Here is an 18,213-nt window from a genome sequence, read left to right as displayed (position 1 = left end):
AGGTGCAGGCGCTCGTTAGCATAACGCATTAGCATAACTCATTTCCCCTCTAATAGAGCAGTAAGGCGGCGGAAATCGGGCCTCCGAACCGGGGGTTTACCTGCCCCCCGCCCCCACTTGGCAGCCCTATTGGGGTATCAGCTTTTGAGAGTCAAAACTCCCTTTGTCAGATGCTCCATTTAGGGCATCAGATAATTTTTCTGGGAAATTTTCTGATTCTAATTATGTGGCAGAAGCAGGGTTGCCAGGTCTGGGTGGGAAAATACCTGGAGACCTTGGGGGGTGGGTCCAGGAGAGGGTGGGGTTTGGGGAGGGGAGGGGCCTCAGCAGGGTACAGTGCCATAGAGTCTACCCTCCAAAGCAGCCATTTTCTCCAGGGGAGGTGATCTCTGTCAGGTGGAGATCAGTTGTAAAAGCGGGAGATCCCCAGGCCCCACCTGGAGGCTGGCAACCCTAGGAAGAAGGCCTTGTTGAACCCTTGCTCTTCCAGAAGGCTAGACCAGCTCCTATGACAGCTCACTATAAAGGACCCAATCCAAGTGCTGCACAAAACAAGGATCATTATTCAAAAAATATATCTTTCTCCATAGTTGCCTTGGCGTTCCACTTTTTGAGACTGTGTCTCCCTGTAATGTGTCGTACAACACTTGGATTGGGCCCTTTATGGTAAGCTTCCAGAAAGCCAGCCAAGATCTATTTGCAGGAAAACCTCTTTTTCTCACACAAACTCTCTCATTTGCCCTTGGCTCCAGAACTTTTATTACTGTTGCACTTAATGGACTGAAATAAAATAAACTGCCTCCCATTAGCAAGAAGGATCATGTCATCGGCTTTGTAATGCTATTTTATTACAGCGCGTGCAACTTCAGAAATTTAAAGTGCAGTCTGAAATGAAGCAACACTTGAAATGATTAAGGCAGAGATATATTATTGTGTACCTAGCCCTCACTATCCGAACGGGGATGTTCTCTTTGCAGAGAAAGAACCTGCATTCGAAGCACTGCTACCTTGCACAACATGTTAGCCTATGATTTAGTCCCTTCATAATATTTCCAGCCGTACTGGTTCTGGGGTTGCCCTGTGCCCACTGGCACTTCAGCAGCTGGCAGGAGAGAGAGAGAAAAGATTTTAAAAGTCACTGTCAGCAATGGTGTGATGTCACTTCCAGGGAAATCCAGATGTAACAGCACACCTCTCTAGGAACTGCCAGAATTCCTAGAGATCCTAGAGAGGCTTGACATCGTGTCCAGGATTTCCCAGAAGTGACATCACACCATTATTAATGCGATCCCCATGTCCTCTCCACCCTCTGGTCTCCTCCTGGTTGCAAGGCCAGGTCTGGCAACCCTAATAGGCTCCAATAACTTTCTAGCTCACCTGCCTTTTAGGAGGCTCTTTGCTCCTTTTGATATCTAGGGTTGCCATCCTCCAGGTGGGACCTGGAGTCCACCCAGAAGTACAATTGATCTCCAGGCTACAGAGACCAGTTTCCCTGGAGAAAATGGCAGTTTCACAGGGTGGGCTGTACAGCATCATATCCCTGTTCAGCTCCCTCCCCAGCCTCTGTCTTCCCTACACTCCACCCCCAAATATCCAGGAATTTCCCAACCTAGAGTTGGAAATCTTAATTCTGACTGACAAGGGAATACACACACACAAATCACAGTGAAGAATAACATGATTTCCAGGGAATAAGTTTTCGAGAGTCAAAGCTCTTGTTCTCAGAGCTTTGACTCTTTGACTGTCTAAAGTTTATACCACGGAAATCTTGTTGGGCTTTAAAGTGCTCTTGGATTTGAATCTTGCTCTTTTACTTTAGACCAGGGGTGGCCAAACTGTGGCTCGTGAGCCGCATGTAGCACTTGCAGCCCGCGAAGCTTTCCCCGCCCCCCCCCCCGGTCAGGTCACCACCGGCCCAATCTCCGTGGCCCTCGGAAGGCTGGCTCAGCACGCACGCGGCCACCCGCCACTGCCTGCTTGCCAGAAGAGTCCTCCCTCCGACCAAGGCCGGGCCAAGTAGCCTCGCCCCGGCCCACTGGGGGCCCAACACATAAAGGTGGCGGCAGCTTGGGAGTGGTGGACCCCTGCTGGCCACGTGCACATGGGCAGCCATGGCCAAGAGGGCAGCTGCTGCTGCTGCTGCCGCCACCACAGGATGATCTGGCGGTGCCCTCCGGGCATCACTGCTGCTGGAGGAGTCATGCTCAGCTGCCCTCTGCTGCTGCTCCCTGGCGCACTGGTCTTAAACACAGGAGTCTCCAGGGTGGGTGGCGGGGCTTCTTTTGGGAAGTGGGGAGGCTCAGAACATGCCCAGGCTAGCCTGACTGGGGGGGGGAGTCTCCTGTGTTTAAAACTAGCATGCCAGGGAGCAGCCAAGCGTGACTCTTCCAATGGCGATGATGCCCAGAGGGCACTGTCAGTTAATCCCATGACAGTGGTGGTGGCGGCGGCGGCCCTCTTGGCTGCAGCTACCTGTCTGTGCATGACTGGCAGAGGTCTGCTGCTCTGGCTGCAGCCACCCCAGCTGCAGCCGCCTTTAGGCGTTGGGCCCCCAGCGGGCCGGGGCAGGGCCACTTGGCCCGGCTTTGGTTGGAGGGAGGACTCCTCTGCCGAGAAGGCGGTGGCGGGCGGTCATGTGCACACTGAGCCAGCCTTCCAAGGGCCATGGAGATTGGGGTGACGCCTCTTGTGTTCTCTGGCAGTGTCCAGTGTAATATATTTAGTTAAACATTCTTTTTAGCTTCACACACACACACAGAGTAATTTCATCAAGTAACAGAAGTAAGGTTTCCTCCGACTCCTTCACACCTAATAGGTGGGAGAATGACAATAATACAGAAGCAGAAATGTGTCATTCAAAATTGTTCCTCAAAATAGTAAAGTAGCATCTGAGAAGAGAACCACAGATGAAAGTGTCGTATGACTGCTTAGAAATATGAGGTCCCGGTCACACATGCTAGAAAACACAGGGGGGGGGGAGGCTATTTCTGCGGCGGTAATTTGCCCCGCTCCTGCGTGATCCGATGCAACGGTGGGAGAAGCTAATTTTTTTCCCCTTGCAGCCTTCTTTCGGTGTGCTTCCTCGAGGGATATGTGACGCAATTGGACTGCACTGGGATGATCACACTGGCAACTCCATCCTCCGCCTGTCGCAACCTCGTTTGACAGTGGACTTTCCCTGGTTGTTTTTTACTCCGCTTCTTCGGATGACTGCTACAAGTTGCCGGACGGTGCAGGATGCTTGCCAGATGCGTCCGTGTGAACACGCCCGTAAAATCCGGCTGGCATTCGTGAGTATCTTGTGGCAAAATCTGCGTATGATTGGGACCTGAGACTTTTAAGGGGGGGAAACCTCTTAAGTAAAGGTAAACGTTCCCTTGCTCGAAAGCCAGTCGAGTCTGACTCTAGGGTTGTGGTGCTCATCTCCATTTCAAAGCCGAAGAGCCAGCGCTGTCCGAAGACGTTTCCGTGGTCATGTGGCCGGCATGACTAAACACCAAGGCACATGGAATGCTGTTACCTTCCCACCGAGGTGGTACCTATTTATCTACTTGCAATTTCTTGCTTTCGAACTGCTAGGTTGGCAGGAGCTGGAACTGGAGACGGGAGCTCACTCCATCATGCGGCACCCGGGTCTCGAACTGCTGAACTACTGACCTTCCACAGACCTTGAGCCACCGCAGCTCCGGAAACCTCTTAAAGGACTACATAAAATTGCACGGATTTTAGAAACAAGGTTTCCGACTCTGGATTAGGAAATACTTGGAGATTTCAGGGGGTGGAGCCTGGGGGTGGAGTTTGGGGAGGGGAGGGAGCTCAGTGGGTATAATATCATAGAGTGCACCTCCCAAAGCTGCCACTTTCTCCAGGGGGACTCATATCTATAGATCTGGAGATCTCCAGGCCCCACCTAGAGGTTGGCAACCCTTGCCAATGGAAGAGAAACCTGAGTCAGCACAGCCTTCAGGGTGAGGGAGGGGCCAGAAGTGTGATTAAGAGTAAGTATTTAGCACATTTGGAAAGCCACTGCTAACAAGCCTGGAGGAAAAGGCCCTCTCCCTTTAAGAGAGTTTTAATGTGTGGAAATGGGCAGCTGATGCTTTTTATGGCATAAATAATATCACCTCTTAAATAACATCCCACTAAGCCTCTAGTTGCCAGTCCCAGTCATTGCTGAGGGTAGAGGGGGGGGGGACAGCCTTGCCTGACTTCTAATGCCTGCTTTGGCCTCCCCCCTCCCACCCGCTTTGGACTTTTTATTGGGCACAATCTATCCATATTTGACTCTCTTTCAAAGTACTGTTTCTGGAGACTCTTTCAAAGCTTACTGGAGTTGTAGTAATTATGCCTATTATAATTATAGTTATTATACATGCGTGATGAAGAAAAGCATCTGCCTTTAAAGGTCTGTCCCCTTAGATCTTTCTTGAAGCAACCTCATAGATTACCGCCACCTATGCAAGCCATAAGGTCAAAGGATGCTGTCGTTTCTTGACCTGAGCCACTCCCAGTTTTCAACTTGGACTCATGTAGCCAGGTTTCTGCTGGGTTATACAGGATCGTCCTATAAGTTTTTCAGTATAAGGCTTGTTATGAGACTGTACTTTGTTCTATTGCATCTGGTTTTATAAATGACTTGGAACTGCGTTTATGTATATTTCCCACGGCTGGACGTTTCCCTGGGTTTTTATTGTCGCCCTCTGTTTACATCTATTCCAAGTGTAAAAAAAGAAATTTCTGTCCAGTGGGCCAGACCATAAGCTAAGTACTAGTCACATTAACAGCAGATACCAATTGGTTGCTCTCTGTCCAATGATTACTCTTTGCTCTCCCAGATGTAAAATGATACTAAAATTGATATGGGTTAGGACTGCTATGGAATAACTGAGAAATTCTTCCCCCAAGAAAAAACAGGACAGACGCCAGCCGAAAAGTATTTCCAGAAGGCCTGCAGACACTATGTAGCCTGATAAATATTTTCTGTCCTAAGTGTATTTATTCCAGTACAGTATGAGACATCCACCACACCCTTCCCCCCATAAAAAAAATTAAACGACTCATTAGCACTGTTCAGATATCTTCAATAGTTTGTCTTTTTCTGAGAAACTATTAGGGTTCCCAAATCCCCCCGGGGGGCGGATTTCCCCCCGCTTTCAAGGCCCGATTCCCGCTCCCACGGAATCGGGGCCCGGGGGAAACCCCACCCCCACGTGCGCACCACCGGAAGTGACGTCGCACGCTGGGGGCGGGGCCACGCCATTTGAGGGGAAAACTCTTTGTTTTCCCCTCAAATGGTGTGGCCCCGCCTCCCCCAGCGCGCGACGTCGCTTCCGGGTGATGTACACGCGGCGCACGCGCACGATTTAGACACCGGCCGGGAGCCCCCCGCTCCCGGCCAAAATCCATTTGGCAACCCTAGAAACTATGGTTCCTGTGGCTTGTGTGACCACAATATCTGATAGAGACCAATGCTGTGTTCACTTTTATTAATGGTTAAATAATCTTATTTTCCTCACCACCCAACAGACACTTGATCACGATTTATAGTTTTCTGTCTTTCTATCCGCTAAGGAATTAATGTGGACAGCAAAGGACAGAGATTTTATCTAAAAGAGCCAAACGTGCTCTGTTTAACCAGACCCTCGCTAAAGCCAGCGCTGTATATATGAGCCGCCTCCTCTTGCTCAGTCAATGTTCCTCACACTGCTGACCTAAATGAAACACACTCTGAAGGCCTGAACCACAAGAAAACTGTAGCCTCGTTGTGTAGATTCCTAAGAGAAAGCTGAAAGGTTACAGACATGGGCTCTGATCTGTTTGTATAATTCTGTGTTTTGATTATTTTAATAGATAATTTCTGTATAGTATTCACGGTTGCCAGCTCCATCTTGACAAATCCCCAGATATTTAGGGCTGTGCAATTCCTGGATATTTGGGGGTGTAGCCTGGGAAAGATGGGGTGTGGGCAGGGCTCTTTTTGTAGAAAAAGCCCAGCAGGAACTCATTAGCATAGTAGGCCACACCCAACAGCAGAAACTCATTAGCATGTTAGGCCACACCCTGACAGCACAGCTCATTAGCATATTAGGCCACACCCCCATGTTGCCAGAAGTGTGGTCATCCAGCCACACCCACCTTTTGCTTCTTATTCTCTTTACCTTCTTTGTTGTCCAAACCCAGAGCTTTTTTGTAGCAGGAACTCCTTTGCATGTTAGGCCACACACCCCTAATGTAGCCAATCCTAATGAGTTCCTGCTGTTGGGTGTGGCCTATTATGCTAATGAGTTCCTGCTGGGCGTGGCCAACTTGGCAGCCAGCCAGAACTCCGTCCCTGTGTGTTCCTACCCAAAACTAGCCCTGGGGGGATGCAATAAACCTCAGTGAGATATAATGCCACAGAGTCCACCCTCCAAAGCAGAGATTTTTCCCTAGAGGGAACAAGCTCATAGTCTGGAGATCAGTTATAATTCTGAGCAGTCACCAGGCCCCACCTGGGGGTTGGTAACACTAGGACAGTGGACTCTGGGGGAAGGAGGGGGCTCAGCAGGGATGTGATACCACAGAGTCCATCCTCTGAAGCTGCCATTTCTTTCAGGGGAGCTGATCTCTGTAGTCAGTGATAATTCCGGAACTCCAGTCCCTAGCAGGCCCTGACCTAGATAGCCCGATGTCAGGTAGCCCTGTCACAAGTCTGGAACGTGGAGGGGTGCCCTCCCGTTTTCTGTCTCAGCTTTCCCTGGCTCACCAACTGTTGCTATCTTATGCTTGACCTTGTAGATGCTACAGCTGCAGCTTTTCTCAGCTGGGAAAGTTAACTGCTTTTTCGCTTTGCCTGCTTGCTTTGCCTGCCCGCGCGAGATGTATCCATTGGCTTCCGCAACGGGCATTATTTCTAGTTCTAGTATAAGTCAGAGGCTTATTTGCAGCCATTCCTGACACAAGCTGTACACGTATCTCTAGTACTGGATTTACCAATAAACAGTTATCTTCTTATGAAGCCCTGTGTTGTGTAACCTGACTAGGACCCTGACACCCAGGCTAGCTGGATCTCATCAGATTTCAGAAGCTAACCAGGTTCAGCTCTGGTCAGTACTTGGATGAGAGACCACCAAAGAATACCAAGGTCATTATGCAGAGGCAGGCAATGACAAATGATCTCATCTTCTCTTGCCTTGAAAACCCTACAGGGGTGCCATACATTGGCTGCAACTTGACAGCAAAAAAATAAAAATAAAATAAGTCCCCAGTGGAGGTTGATAACCCTAATAGTATTTGAACAAAGTTTGAGTCCAGTGGCACTGTGGTATAGCCACATCTGCTCCAATCCTACATACAGAGATTCTCACCTGAGGGATCTACAACACACCTTTTTGGAACTAAAATATCCACCTGATGGAGTCAGGAAACAGATTAACAAAGCCAGAATGGCACCCAGAAAAAACCTGACGCAAGAGAGGCCCAAAAGAGACAATAACAGAACACCACTAGTGGTCACATACAGCTCAACACATCATACAGCTCACAAACAGTTCAACACATCATCAGCAACTTACAACCTCTACTGGATAATGACAGTTCTCTTTCACAAGCATTGGGGGCAAACCTTTTCTTGCAAGTTTTTCCTGTAGCTGCCATTTTGCAAGATGGCGGATCTTTTTTCACATTCTCTGGTTGCAAAAACAGTAAACACAATAAATAAATAAATAGATTCTTGTAGGATGCTCATATTGGTGTCAAACCATATGTTTTTGGGGTCAATAAAACCAAATCCACTACTCCTGTGGTTGTAAAAACAAAAGTATTATTCTTTCAGATTTGTAGTACTTGGGGGGGAAGGATAAATCCAGACAAGCTGTAATGTTTTAATGTTTGTAATATTGGGACACAAAGCAGCAGAAGTATTGTTAAGATGACAGTTCCTAAAAGTACAGAAAATTCTTCATTCTGCTGCCTTAAATAACATTTAAAAATATTACAGTTCTTGTTTGATATTTATCATGCTTATATGTTGGTTAAACACGCTCATTCTTAAAAAAGAGTTACATTCCTAATACAAAAAAGTAATTTACTATACAAAATGTAGGCTACAGGGAAAATGGCCATCTCTACAACTAATATAATAGTTTATTTGGCTTTATTGACATCAAAAACATATTTGACACCAAGATGAGCATCCTACTTTAAAATATCACAATAACCATATCCGCCATCTTGGGAAATGGCAGCAACAGGAAAAAACGTCCCAAAATTGGAATGTCTACCCAAGCAAATTTTAAAGTAGTAGTGCCCTGAAACACATAGGTAAAGGTAAAGGTTCCCTTGCTCGAAAGCCAGTCGAATCCGACTCTAGGGTTGCAGTGCTCATCTCCGATTCAAAGCCGAAGAGCCAGCGCTGTCCGAAGACGTTTCCGTGGTCATGTGGCCGGCATGACTAAACACCAAGGCACACAGAACACTGTTACCTTCCCACTGAAGTGGTCCCTATTTATCTACTTGCAATTTCTTGCTTTCGAACTGCTAAGTTGGCAGGAGCTGGAACTAGAGACGGGAGCTCACTCTGTCATGCGGCACCCGGGTCTCGAACTGCTGAACTACCGACCTTCCAGAGCCTGCAGTTCAGCGTCTTAACCACTTGAGCCACCGCAGCTCCATCTGAAACACATACAAACAATAAAATTCTCTGTATATACATTTGGGGGGGGGGGTATACAATGATCCAGGACTATATAAGCAAATCTGCTGTTATGGCTAAAGAGTCATACTAAGATCTGACAGCCAGAGTGGTGCAGTGGTTAAGAATGGCGGACTCTAATCTGGAGAACTGGGTTTGATTCCCCACTCCTCTCCATGAAGCCTGCTGCATGACCTTGGGCACGTCATAGTTCTGGCACAGCTGTTCTTGAAAAAGAGAAGTTTCTGTCAGAGCTCTCTCAGCCCCACCTACCTCACAGGGTGTCTGTTGTGGGGAGGGGAAGGGAAAAGGAGTTTGTAAGCGGCTCTGAGACTCCTTTGGGTAGTGAAGGGCGGGGTATAAATCCAATCTCTTCTTCTTCTTTATTGGGCTTCTTATGTAAATATTGCCTCCACACAGAAAACGATCACGTCTGAGAGAAGGCTGGGTAGAAACCCTGTCCCTGACATGCTGGTTTTCTCTGGGTTGGATCTGATGAACTCTGAGGAGAGTCATCCCATTGAGCGTTGCAGCTCAATCAACATGTAAATGTGAGCTCCCTGTCCAGAAATTCATAATTTCCATTCTTAAGACCTCCCTCCAGGCGGAAACTGTCATGATTCAGATTGCCCTTAAGAACACATCACCCAGTTTTGCTAGAAAACCTGGTGGACGCAAGATGAACAAAGCTGACTATTCGGTGCCTCATATCAGTTTGCCTATATTTAAACCAGATCGACTTCCCTCAGAACAGCCAGCAGTGAGTTATTCTTGGCATTCATGCTGCTGGCTACTTCCAACAATTAGTTCAGTGATTTTACTTTACAAGTTGCATAAAATACATTTGCTAGCAACCTGAGGTTTATATCCCTGATTAATTCCTCATGTTGCTAATTGCAGAAACATACTGATTTGGCTACAATGTTGGAATGGCCCCGATATATTGCAATTACACGAACCAAAAAAAAAAGGCTATTGTTCACCTTTTCTGCATCTTGCTCAAAGAGTCGAAGTTGAAAGCACTGGTCCAGTTTCAGTTTGCGGACATGCCACATCTGATGCAAGTGTTGCCGTGTTGAATGTAGTTTGTCCAAGAGACTAGTGATCTTTGGCACAAGACTTTGGAAGTCCGCACTGCCGGGAATGCAGTTCCTCCCAGAAAAACCATCACTGCACCTTATGCACTGTAACAACCTCTGACCCTCACGGTCCAATTCTTCCACTGGAGCTTTAATTACTTTCTTCTTTAGCTGTGTGTGTTCATCTATCAGTCTTCTTGAGCCTTCAACGTCCACCGGAAATTCTTTCCTGGCCAACATTTCCTGAAGGTCCTCTAGCCTAGACAACAAATGGATGGCACTATTGAAAAACTCTTCCAAGGAGACCCTCAACTCTATCCATTCATCGTGATTGTAATCCAAGGATCCTTCAAACTCCTCTGTTAGCTGGGAGGGATCGACCAGCTTCGCTAGGCCTTCAACTGAGACCATACTTGTCTGGAAAGAGAGAAGTAATTTTTTTAAAAAACGGCAAGTTTCCATTGAACAAAATAGATAACATAATTCATTAACTATCATTAAATATTATCAAGCAGTATGTAAGAAAAGGTAAAGGTTCCCTAGCTCGAAAGCCAGTCGAGTCCGACTCTAGGGTTGCGGTGCTCATATCCGTTTCAAAGCCGAAGAGCCAGCGCTGTCCGAAGACGTTTCCGTGGTCATGTGGCCGGCATGACTAAACACCGAGGCGCACAGAACGCTGTTACCTTCCCACCGAAGTGGTACCTATTTATCTACTTGCAATTTCTTGCTTTCGAACTGCTAGGTTGGCAGGAGCTGGAACTAGAGACGGGAGCTCACTCAGTCATGCGGCCCCCGGGTCTCGAACTGCTGAACTACCGACCTTCCACAGCCTGCAGTCCAGCGTCTTAACCATTTGAGCCACCGCACCTCAATGCAGTATGAGGGAGAGGCAATAAAGTGGCAAAACCCTGCCAGCCAGATGGGGCAAGAGCCTTTCCCTCTTCCCCTCCACTCCTGGCTGTGATGATAGTATGGCCACCTTCAAGGAGCTGGCAAGAGGGAGCTCCAACACAAATGAACGGCAAGTAAGGGCCTCTGCCCAGCAGTTGCTATAAGTGAGGGGGACCTCTCCCACTTATGGCAATGACAGCAGCATCACATGTTGTACCAAAACAAAAAAAATCAGCTGACCTCGGGCTCTGATCCCACCACCACCACCACTTCGGTGTTGACTAGGTGGGAGCTTTGTTCCTCTGCATGCCCATTCTACCGGCCTGCTCTGGACAGCCCTCAGTCTTTTAACAAGATTCACAGCCACTGACTTTTATTTATTTATTTTTTAATTTTTTAAAAAAAAATTATTTCTGCATCTATATCCCGCCCATCCTGTAGGGCTCAGGGTGGGTTACAACATTTTAATAAATACAATAAAATTTAAAACACATTAAAACATATAAAATCAGTTGTCATGCCTGCCGTCGGGAGAATCCGGCCCATTGATGTAACTGGGTATGGCCGGTTATCAGTAGGTGGGAGCCAGTTGGGTGTAGTGGTGAAGTGCGCGGACTCTAATCTGGGAGAGCCGGGTTTGATTCCCCACTCCTCCACTTGCACCTGGCTGGATGACCTTGGGCAAGCCGTAGTTCTGATAATGAGCTGTTCTTGAAAAAGAGCCGTTTCTGTCAAGAGCTCTCTCAGCCCCACCTACCTCACAGGGTGTCTGTTGTGGGGAGGGGAAGGGAAAGGAGTTTGTAAGCCGCTCTGAGACACCTTTGGGTAGTGAAGGGCGGGGTATAAATCCAATCTCTTCCTCTTCCTCTTCACATGCACAGACTGTTTGTATGAATAATCCCATCGCTCCCTCCCCCAGTTCTTCAGCACACAGGCAGGATTACAATACTGTTCACAATAGTTCTATCCAGGGGTCTTGTTGTAGAAAAAGAGCTGCCGGAGCTCATTAGCATAACTCATTAGCATAACTTATTTGCATATGCCACGCCCCCTGACATCACCGGAAGTGACAGAAGGCCACACCCCCTGACATCACCGGAAGTGTGTCAGAAGGCCCGGCTACTTACCCTCCTGCTTCATCCTCATTCCCAAACGGAATGAGGATCGAAGCAGAGGGCGGGGTAAAGAAGGGGCGGGGCTTCACCACGTGACCGCCCCGCCCCCTAGAGGTTCTCTTCTGGAGCTCCGTACCTGAGAGCTCCCCCCCGACTAGAGCCCTGGTTCTATCCAATAGATATGTGTTAATTTTCATTTTTAGTTGGATAAATCAGGGAATGTCTGGCTGGGGAATGAGCTCTGGTTCAGTGCTACTCATCACAAGTATAATGCACAAAACACTCCTCTGCGGAGTCTGTCTGGATCTCATTTGTGAGTGGGGCCATATGGGTAAATGCCCCACAGGGCATAAAGAGAGGATATAATTTTTTAAAAAATAAATTGTTGATTAGATTAGTTACACACACAGGGCAGAATGCACCAAATTCTGCACAATGTGGTACCTGATTCATTTGGGTAGAGCTCCCAGCACTTTTAGCATGCACCAGAGTATTTTTTTGTTTGTTTGTCTTGGGGGGGGGTGTTGTTGTTAGAGAAATGCTTTTCAAATGTGAGAAGTTACATCAGTCAAACCAGTGCACTGAGCTGGAACCTGAAGCCACACTTCTCATATCCAACATCAACACTCCACCCAGTGGTACCACATATCAAGTTTTTATAAGAAGGATGCTATAAATGGCTTGCTTTTTAAGCTTATGTCTTTCACTGAAAGAACCCTTTTAGAGACCACTGGAGACCACATTTACTACTCATTCACTGAACAAGGCTTAAGAATTTTTTGCTTTCATTTGATAACTCTTTCCAGAGAGAAGCTTTCTTGAATCACAGGCACATTTGAAGCTAAACTGGCCATTAAACATGTATTGTGTGTGCAGGGGTGGCGGGGGTGGGGGAAGGAGAGAAATAACGTTTCCGTGGCACATCACATTAAATTGAAGTGTGTATTCTGTATCACCTTAAATGTAACTCTTCCCTGCAGCCTTTAGCTATTCTGGCTTGAATGCTCTCCTAAGTGGATACGTGATATTACACTGGATTCTGCTATTTGCATTATAAAGCCATTATACAGGTTTCAGGCATGCGACTGGAAGCAGGTGCTGCGCCCTGCCAAAATACACATCACTCTGCTCTTTATTTTCTTTTAGATTACTCCAGTTGGCTTTTGCCACAGGTAGGTCAGAGCCTTCCGAGTGGCTTCTATTTTTCCGCTTTCTTAACTACACTTAAGCCAAATTAATGTACAAATTAAATGTCACTGAAGTATTTATATAAGAACTTGCCATAGACTGAAAGAGCCACCTAACAGCCAACAAGGGGGATATATACAACAGTGCACTTTAAAAAAAATGTTCACCATGCTTTGTGACTAGTATTGAGTTTGACCTCTCAGCATCCCTGGGAAATTTGTCATTATTGCTTGCTTCTTTTTTAAAGGTACAGAGCTTGAGGCTCCAAGAGAGGGAACTTGGTATACAAGGCCACCCAGTAAATTATGGCTAAGCAAGTATTTGAACTACAATTTGCCACGACTCTGCTCAAGGGGCCACTTACTAAGTGATACCATTCCAAACTTTTTTGAACTCATAGATAAAAATATACGTGCATATATTAATGAACTGCATATACATTTGCTTCCCTCTGTGAAAGGCAGCTCAGAATTAATAATGAGGAAAATGCAAAATCCTAGTAAAAGGTAAAGGTTCCTTTGCTCGAAAGCCAGTCGAATCCGACTCTAGGGTTGCGGTGCTCATCTCCGTTTCAAAGCCGAAGAGACAGCGCTGTCCGAAGACGTTTCCGTGGTCATGTGGCCAGCATGACTAGACACCAAGGCGCACGGAACACTGTTACCTTCCCACCGAAGTGGTACCTATTTATCTACTTGCAATTTCTTGCTTTCGAACTGCTAGGTTGGCAGGAGCTGGAACTAGAGATGGGAGCTCACTCCATCATGCGGCACCCGGTTCTCGAACTGCTGAACTACTGACCTTCCACAGCCTGCAGTTCACCATCTTAACCACTTGAGCCACCGCAGCTCTTTTAAAATCCTAGTAATGAGTGATAATTCACCCTCTTCAATACACATGAAGATAAAGGCTTGTTCATACATCTCACCAAGGCTTTTTTTGTAGAAAAAGCCCAGCAGGAACTCATTAGCATAATAGGCCACACCCAACAACAGGAACTCATTGGCATATTAGGCCACACCCCTGAAAGCACAGCTCATTAGCATATTAGGCCGCACCCCCATGTTACCAGAAGTGTCGACATCCAACCACACCGACCTTTTGCTTCTTATTCTGTTTACTTGTTTGTTGTCAAAACCCAGGGCTTTTTTTGTAGCAGAAACTCCTTTGCATGTTAGGCCATACACCCCTAATGTAGCCAATCCTAATGAGTCTCTGCTGTTGGGTGTGGCCTATTATGCTAATGAGATCCTGCTGGCCGTGGCCAACTCGGGAGCCATCCGGAACTCCGTTCCTGTGCGTTCCTGCCCAAAAATAGCCCTGCATCTCACAGCACAATTTGGTGACTTTTCTTTGCACTGCTTCTTAGACAAAACAGGTCTTCCAAACACAGGTGCTACTTTTCGCTATTCTTCACCTATTCCTACCAACACTGACCTTGGAAGGCTCTATCAGTAGTGTGACTGTTCCTCAATGTTCTTTTTCTTTTCATTTTTCACTTCTTTTAAGTATAAATTATAGGCAATCAACAGAGAAGAGGCCTTTGTTTCGCACTTGCCCTGTTCAAGCTTGTTCATGCAACATCAAACAACGGAGTGGCATTACAGTTTGGAATCCTGAGCTTGCTTCGAGGTTCCAAACAGGTGCAGCGAAATACATTGTGTCTTTCTATCTCAGGCTGGAACTAGATATTATGAAAGAGGTGTGCCTACCACTGAGATGGTACTTCTGCCTCCCTGTTCTCCCTCCCCGCCTTCTAAGATTTAGTGAAACGCACTGTATCATGTGTCGTCGTCATCATTGGACATAGAAAGGATAACATTGAACAATTCTCCAAGATATTAAGATCACTCTTTGATTTATCAAATGGGATCACATTTCCCCCCCCCCCAGCCAATACAAAGAGCTTGAAGGGGGCATCGGTGGGGCTATCTCCTGCAATAACTGGTGCAGGGCATTGGACTCCTTAGTATGTACATAAGGTAATGTTTCACTAAATTGTGGCTGCGGTCACACGGAGCATTAGGCACGCTAGAAGGACGGAAGATAGGCGGATTTTCCGGGCGCGATCTCACCGCCACATCTGGGAAGCGTCGAGCTCCCGTGGGGAACCAGAGGCTTCCCGCGTAAGATGTGGGGTAAAAAACTAGTACCTCGGATGTACTAGTTTCCTGAAACCGCGGGGCAAGGGCGGGCGTTTGATCACGTTTCCGGTGGTAGTTCCGGCGCCCGCCCATGTCCCCTCGCAAAAAGGGTTTTTTCCCCCCAAAGTCTCCATGGATGCGCACAAGCACCCAAGGGAGCATGCGCACATTTGAGTTAAAAAAAACAACAACCCCGTTCGCCCCGCGCCCCGTTTCTTTGCCGCACTGCAGGACTGTGGAGTGATCGGCACCTCCCCCCTGCCACGGGACCTCCACGGTAGGTCTGCTCACGCAACCGCACATTTTTTAGCCCCGGGGCAAACAGCCATGCCCCCCCCCCGCATTTTCCTGCCCGTGTGCCCGCAGCCTGTGTTTAGAATGACTGAGCCAATGGCACACAACGCTACAGTCAAAGTGCAACCCAAAGCAGAATCGAAGTCAATGGGCTTAGAAGCATATAATGACAGTACAGTAGACTTGTGAGCCTGACAACTTAGACAGTGGCCCTTTGCAGTTTTCAGATGCTGATTAAGTTTAGCATAGGACACGTCAGTGCAGGCTGAAGATTCCTCCCTCTTTTTCTAAAAACCCACTTCAAAAATATCCTCCCCTGTCACAGTTGGACTTTTCAGCATGATGACATGACGGGAGGCCTTTTTTATTTAAAGCATTCTACAGATACATTTATTATTCAGATAGGCTCCCCCTGGAGAATTTGAGATGAATAGGAATACATTATCAGACTTCATCAGGAAGGGAGAAAGGATACGCGAAGGCAAGGCAACAGCCTATCAGCTGTCATAGTTCTCCCCGTTTCGGAAGCAACCAATCAAAATGATGGCTTGCTCATTCAATCTTTCCAGGAGAAAAGAAAAATAATTTGCAAAAGCACTTCTGAATTAATGACACAGAGGCTTCTCGGGTTGTCTCTCTTGTTGACAGCAAGCTCCTGGAATCCACGTTAGTCAATCAAGTGTCAGCCTTGTTCTTTTTCGCTTACCAACAGCTTGCGACTGGCTGCACTCTCAAGGGAAAATACATATGTAAACCTGGCATTAGCTGGGGTTATTCTAGTGTCAAAAAAACCAACTGAAAGGCAGATTTCCCCCCCCCCCTTTAGGAGCTATGAACTTCCATCCCTCTGAGCTTGAGGGCAGTATCTTGTTTTCAAGTTGACCCAGGCAGCTATCAGTGGCTTTTTCACTGAAGCTATATAAGACAGATTTCTAAGACAGACTTTCAGTTGACTTTAGCTGAGTAAATGTCCACATATATATTTGTCAAGGCTGTATAGCGGTTACACCATCAATGCACATCAGCACAGCCAAGAGTAACGTAACATGTGTGCTCAAGTGATACAGATCATGTGTCATTTTTTACTACATTTCTGTTTGGGTGTAGATGATGGCCGTCTGAAATTAATGTGTCTTGCAAATTACCGAAGGCTTTCAATCTTACCTCAAAGATAAATTTTGAACTTCCAAAATTTGTCTTCTGCTTCTGCCAGAAGTTATCGGGCTTGATTATCAGGGCAACATGAATTTCTGCAGGGAAGGCTTCCTGAAGGGTCTTCAGGAGGGGCTTGATCAGGTCCCATTTTGAGCCCCTCATATCAATGATGACGGTGAACCCTCGTTTGCAGACATCTTCGCTGTTGGGATAAAACACGGGGTAAATAATACGCCTTCAGAATTAAAGGGCAGGACTCACATAAAGATGAAACTGCCAGCAAACTCAAACCACGTCTCTTCTGGCTTTCATCTATGCAGAAGGTCATGTTACACTCCTCTTAAGCATCTTCGCTGAAGTGAATCCTTCTGTTTATCCAAGCAACTTGTGCCCTTGCTCAGCTATTACCACTAAGACTTTTTTATATCTTCAAAACAACACTGTGTGATACAGTTCATTATTATTCCCAATAAGAAATGTAGGTTGACATGGTTTGACCAAGGTGACCCAATGAATTGCTGATTGAAGTAGAATTTGAACCTAAATATGTTTCCACAGTGGAAGGACATTCACAAATAAAGCTAGCTAAAAAGAATACTGAAATGTCACGCTTTACAATGTTTTGGAGCTATAAGCACAGAGATAGGATCAGACCAGGGGTATTTTTTTATGTCTCTCTTCCTCATCTTTTTTTCTTCCATTGTATTATGTATATTATCTAAATCTTGTTTTCTTTTTTAAAAAGAATTAAATTTACAAAATACCATGTTATCTCTCACTTTTTATACTCACAACAATCCAGCAAGGTAGGCTACGCTGGACTAGTCACTGGCTCAAGGATGCCTAGTGAATTTCATAGCAGATTTGAAACTGGGACTATGTAGTCTTAGTATAACAATCGAATCATAATACACTGGCTATCAAAGCACAGATGGGCAGCATAGTGGGAATCACTCAGTCTCTAACAGGAAAGTGAAATAAAATAAAAATTAAATGCAGCTTCCAACTGTCATAAATAAAGCAAGAGAAAGTGTTGTTCACCATCAGCGATGTCACTGGCATTAGCCAATAGGTACTCACACAACTTCGATCTATAATCATTCTGTGCAGGCAAAGTACTGGCTGGGAGAAGAATCATATTTAACATAGGCTGCGGTCACACGGAGCATTAGCCACGCTACAGAGACGGAAGATAGGCGGATTTTCCGGGCGCGATCGCAGCGCCACATCTGGGAAATGTAGCGCTCCCGTGGCGAACCTGAGGCTTCCTGCCGAAGATGCGGGGTAAAAAACTAGTACCTCCAAGGTACTAGTTTCCGGAAACCGCGGGGCAAGGGCGGGCGCCTGATCGCGTTTCCGGTGGTAGGTCGTAGCATCCAGCGCCCGCCCATGTCCCGTCGCTAAAAGGTTTTTTTCCCCAAGTCTCCACGGGATGCGCACAAGCACTCAACGGCGCATGTGCACACTTCGTTTAAAAACAAACAACACAGCCCCCTCCTCTTTTTTGCACCCCCCCCTCCTGGCTCGGCCTGCTTGAGAGGAACTCTCTGCACCGGGCGGCAGAGGGGGAGGTGCAGGGGGGCGTGGCGGGAGGGCGGCCCGGCTGAAGCTCCTCCTGGAGGGGACCGGACAGAGGACACAGTTTGCATTCCTCTGCAGCCCTGGAAGGGGTTAAACCC

The 18,213-nt window shown here is 46.9% G+C and overlaps 1 protein-coding gene across 1 annotated transcript in view; it reads right to left on the bottom strand.

Moving 5' to 3' along the window:
- LOC107125643 (kalirin) overlaps nucleotides 1-16,736 on the bottom strand; it is a gene marked incomplete at both ends in the record, with an annotated part of 264,080 nt that extends 247,344 nt beyond the window's left edge. Inside the window, 2 exons of the mRNA XM_015429084.1 lie at nucleotides 9,655-10,167; nucleotides 16,544-16,736. Of these exons, the coding sequence (XP_015284570.1) occupies nucleotides 9,655-10,167; nucleotides 16,544-16,736 (706 nt within the window). The remainder of the gene's footprint in view (nucleotides 1-9,654; nucleotides 10,168-16,543) is intronic.
- Between the last annotated feature and the right edge of the window lie 1,477 nt (nucleotides 16,737-18,213).

Source organism: Gekko japonicus, unplaced genomic scaffold (assembly GCF_001447785.1).
Source record: "Gekko japonicus isolate JY-2015 unplaced genomic scaffold, Gekko_japonicus_V1.1 scaffold1791, whole genome shotgun sequence".
Taxonomy (NCBI): Eukaryota; Metazoa; Chordata; class Lepidosauria; order Squamata; family Gekkonidae; genus Gekko; species Gekko japonicus.
Note: the sequence above shows the minus strand (reverse complement) of the source record. Positions and strands in the feature narration are given on the sequence as shown.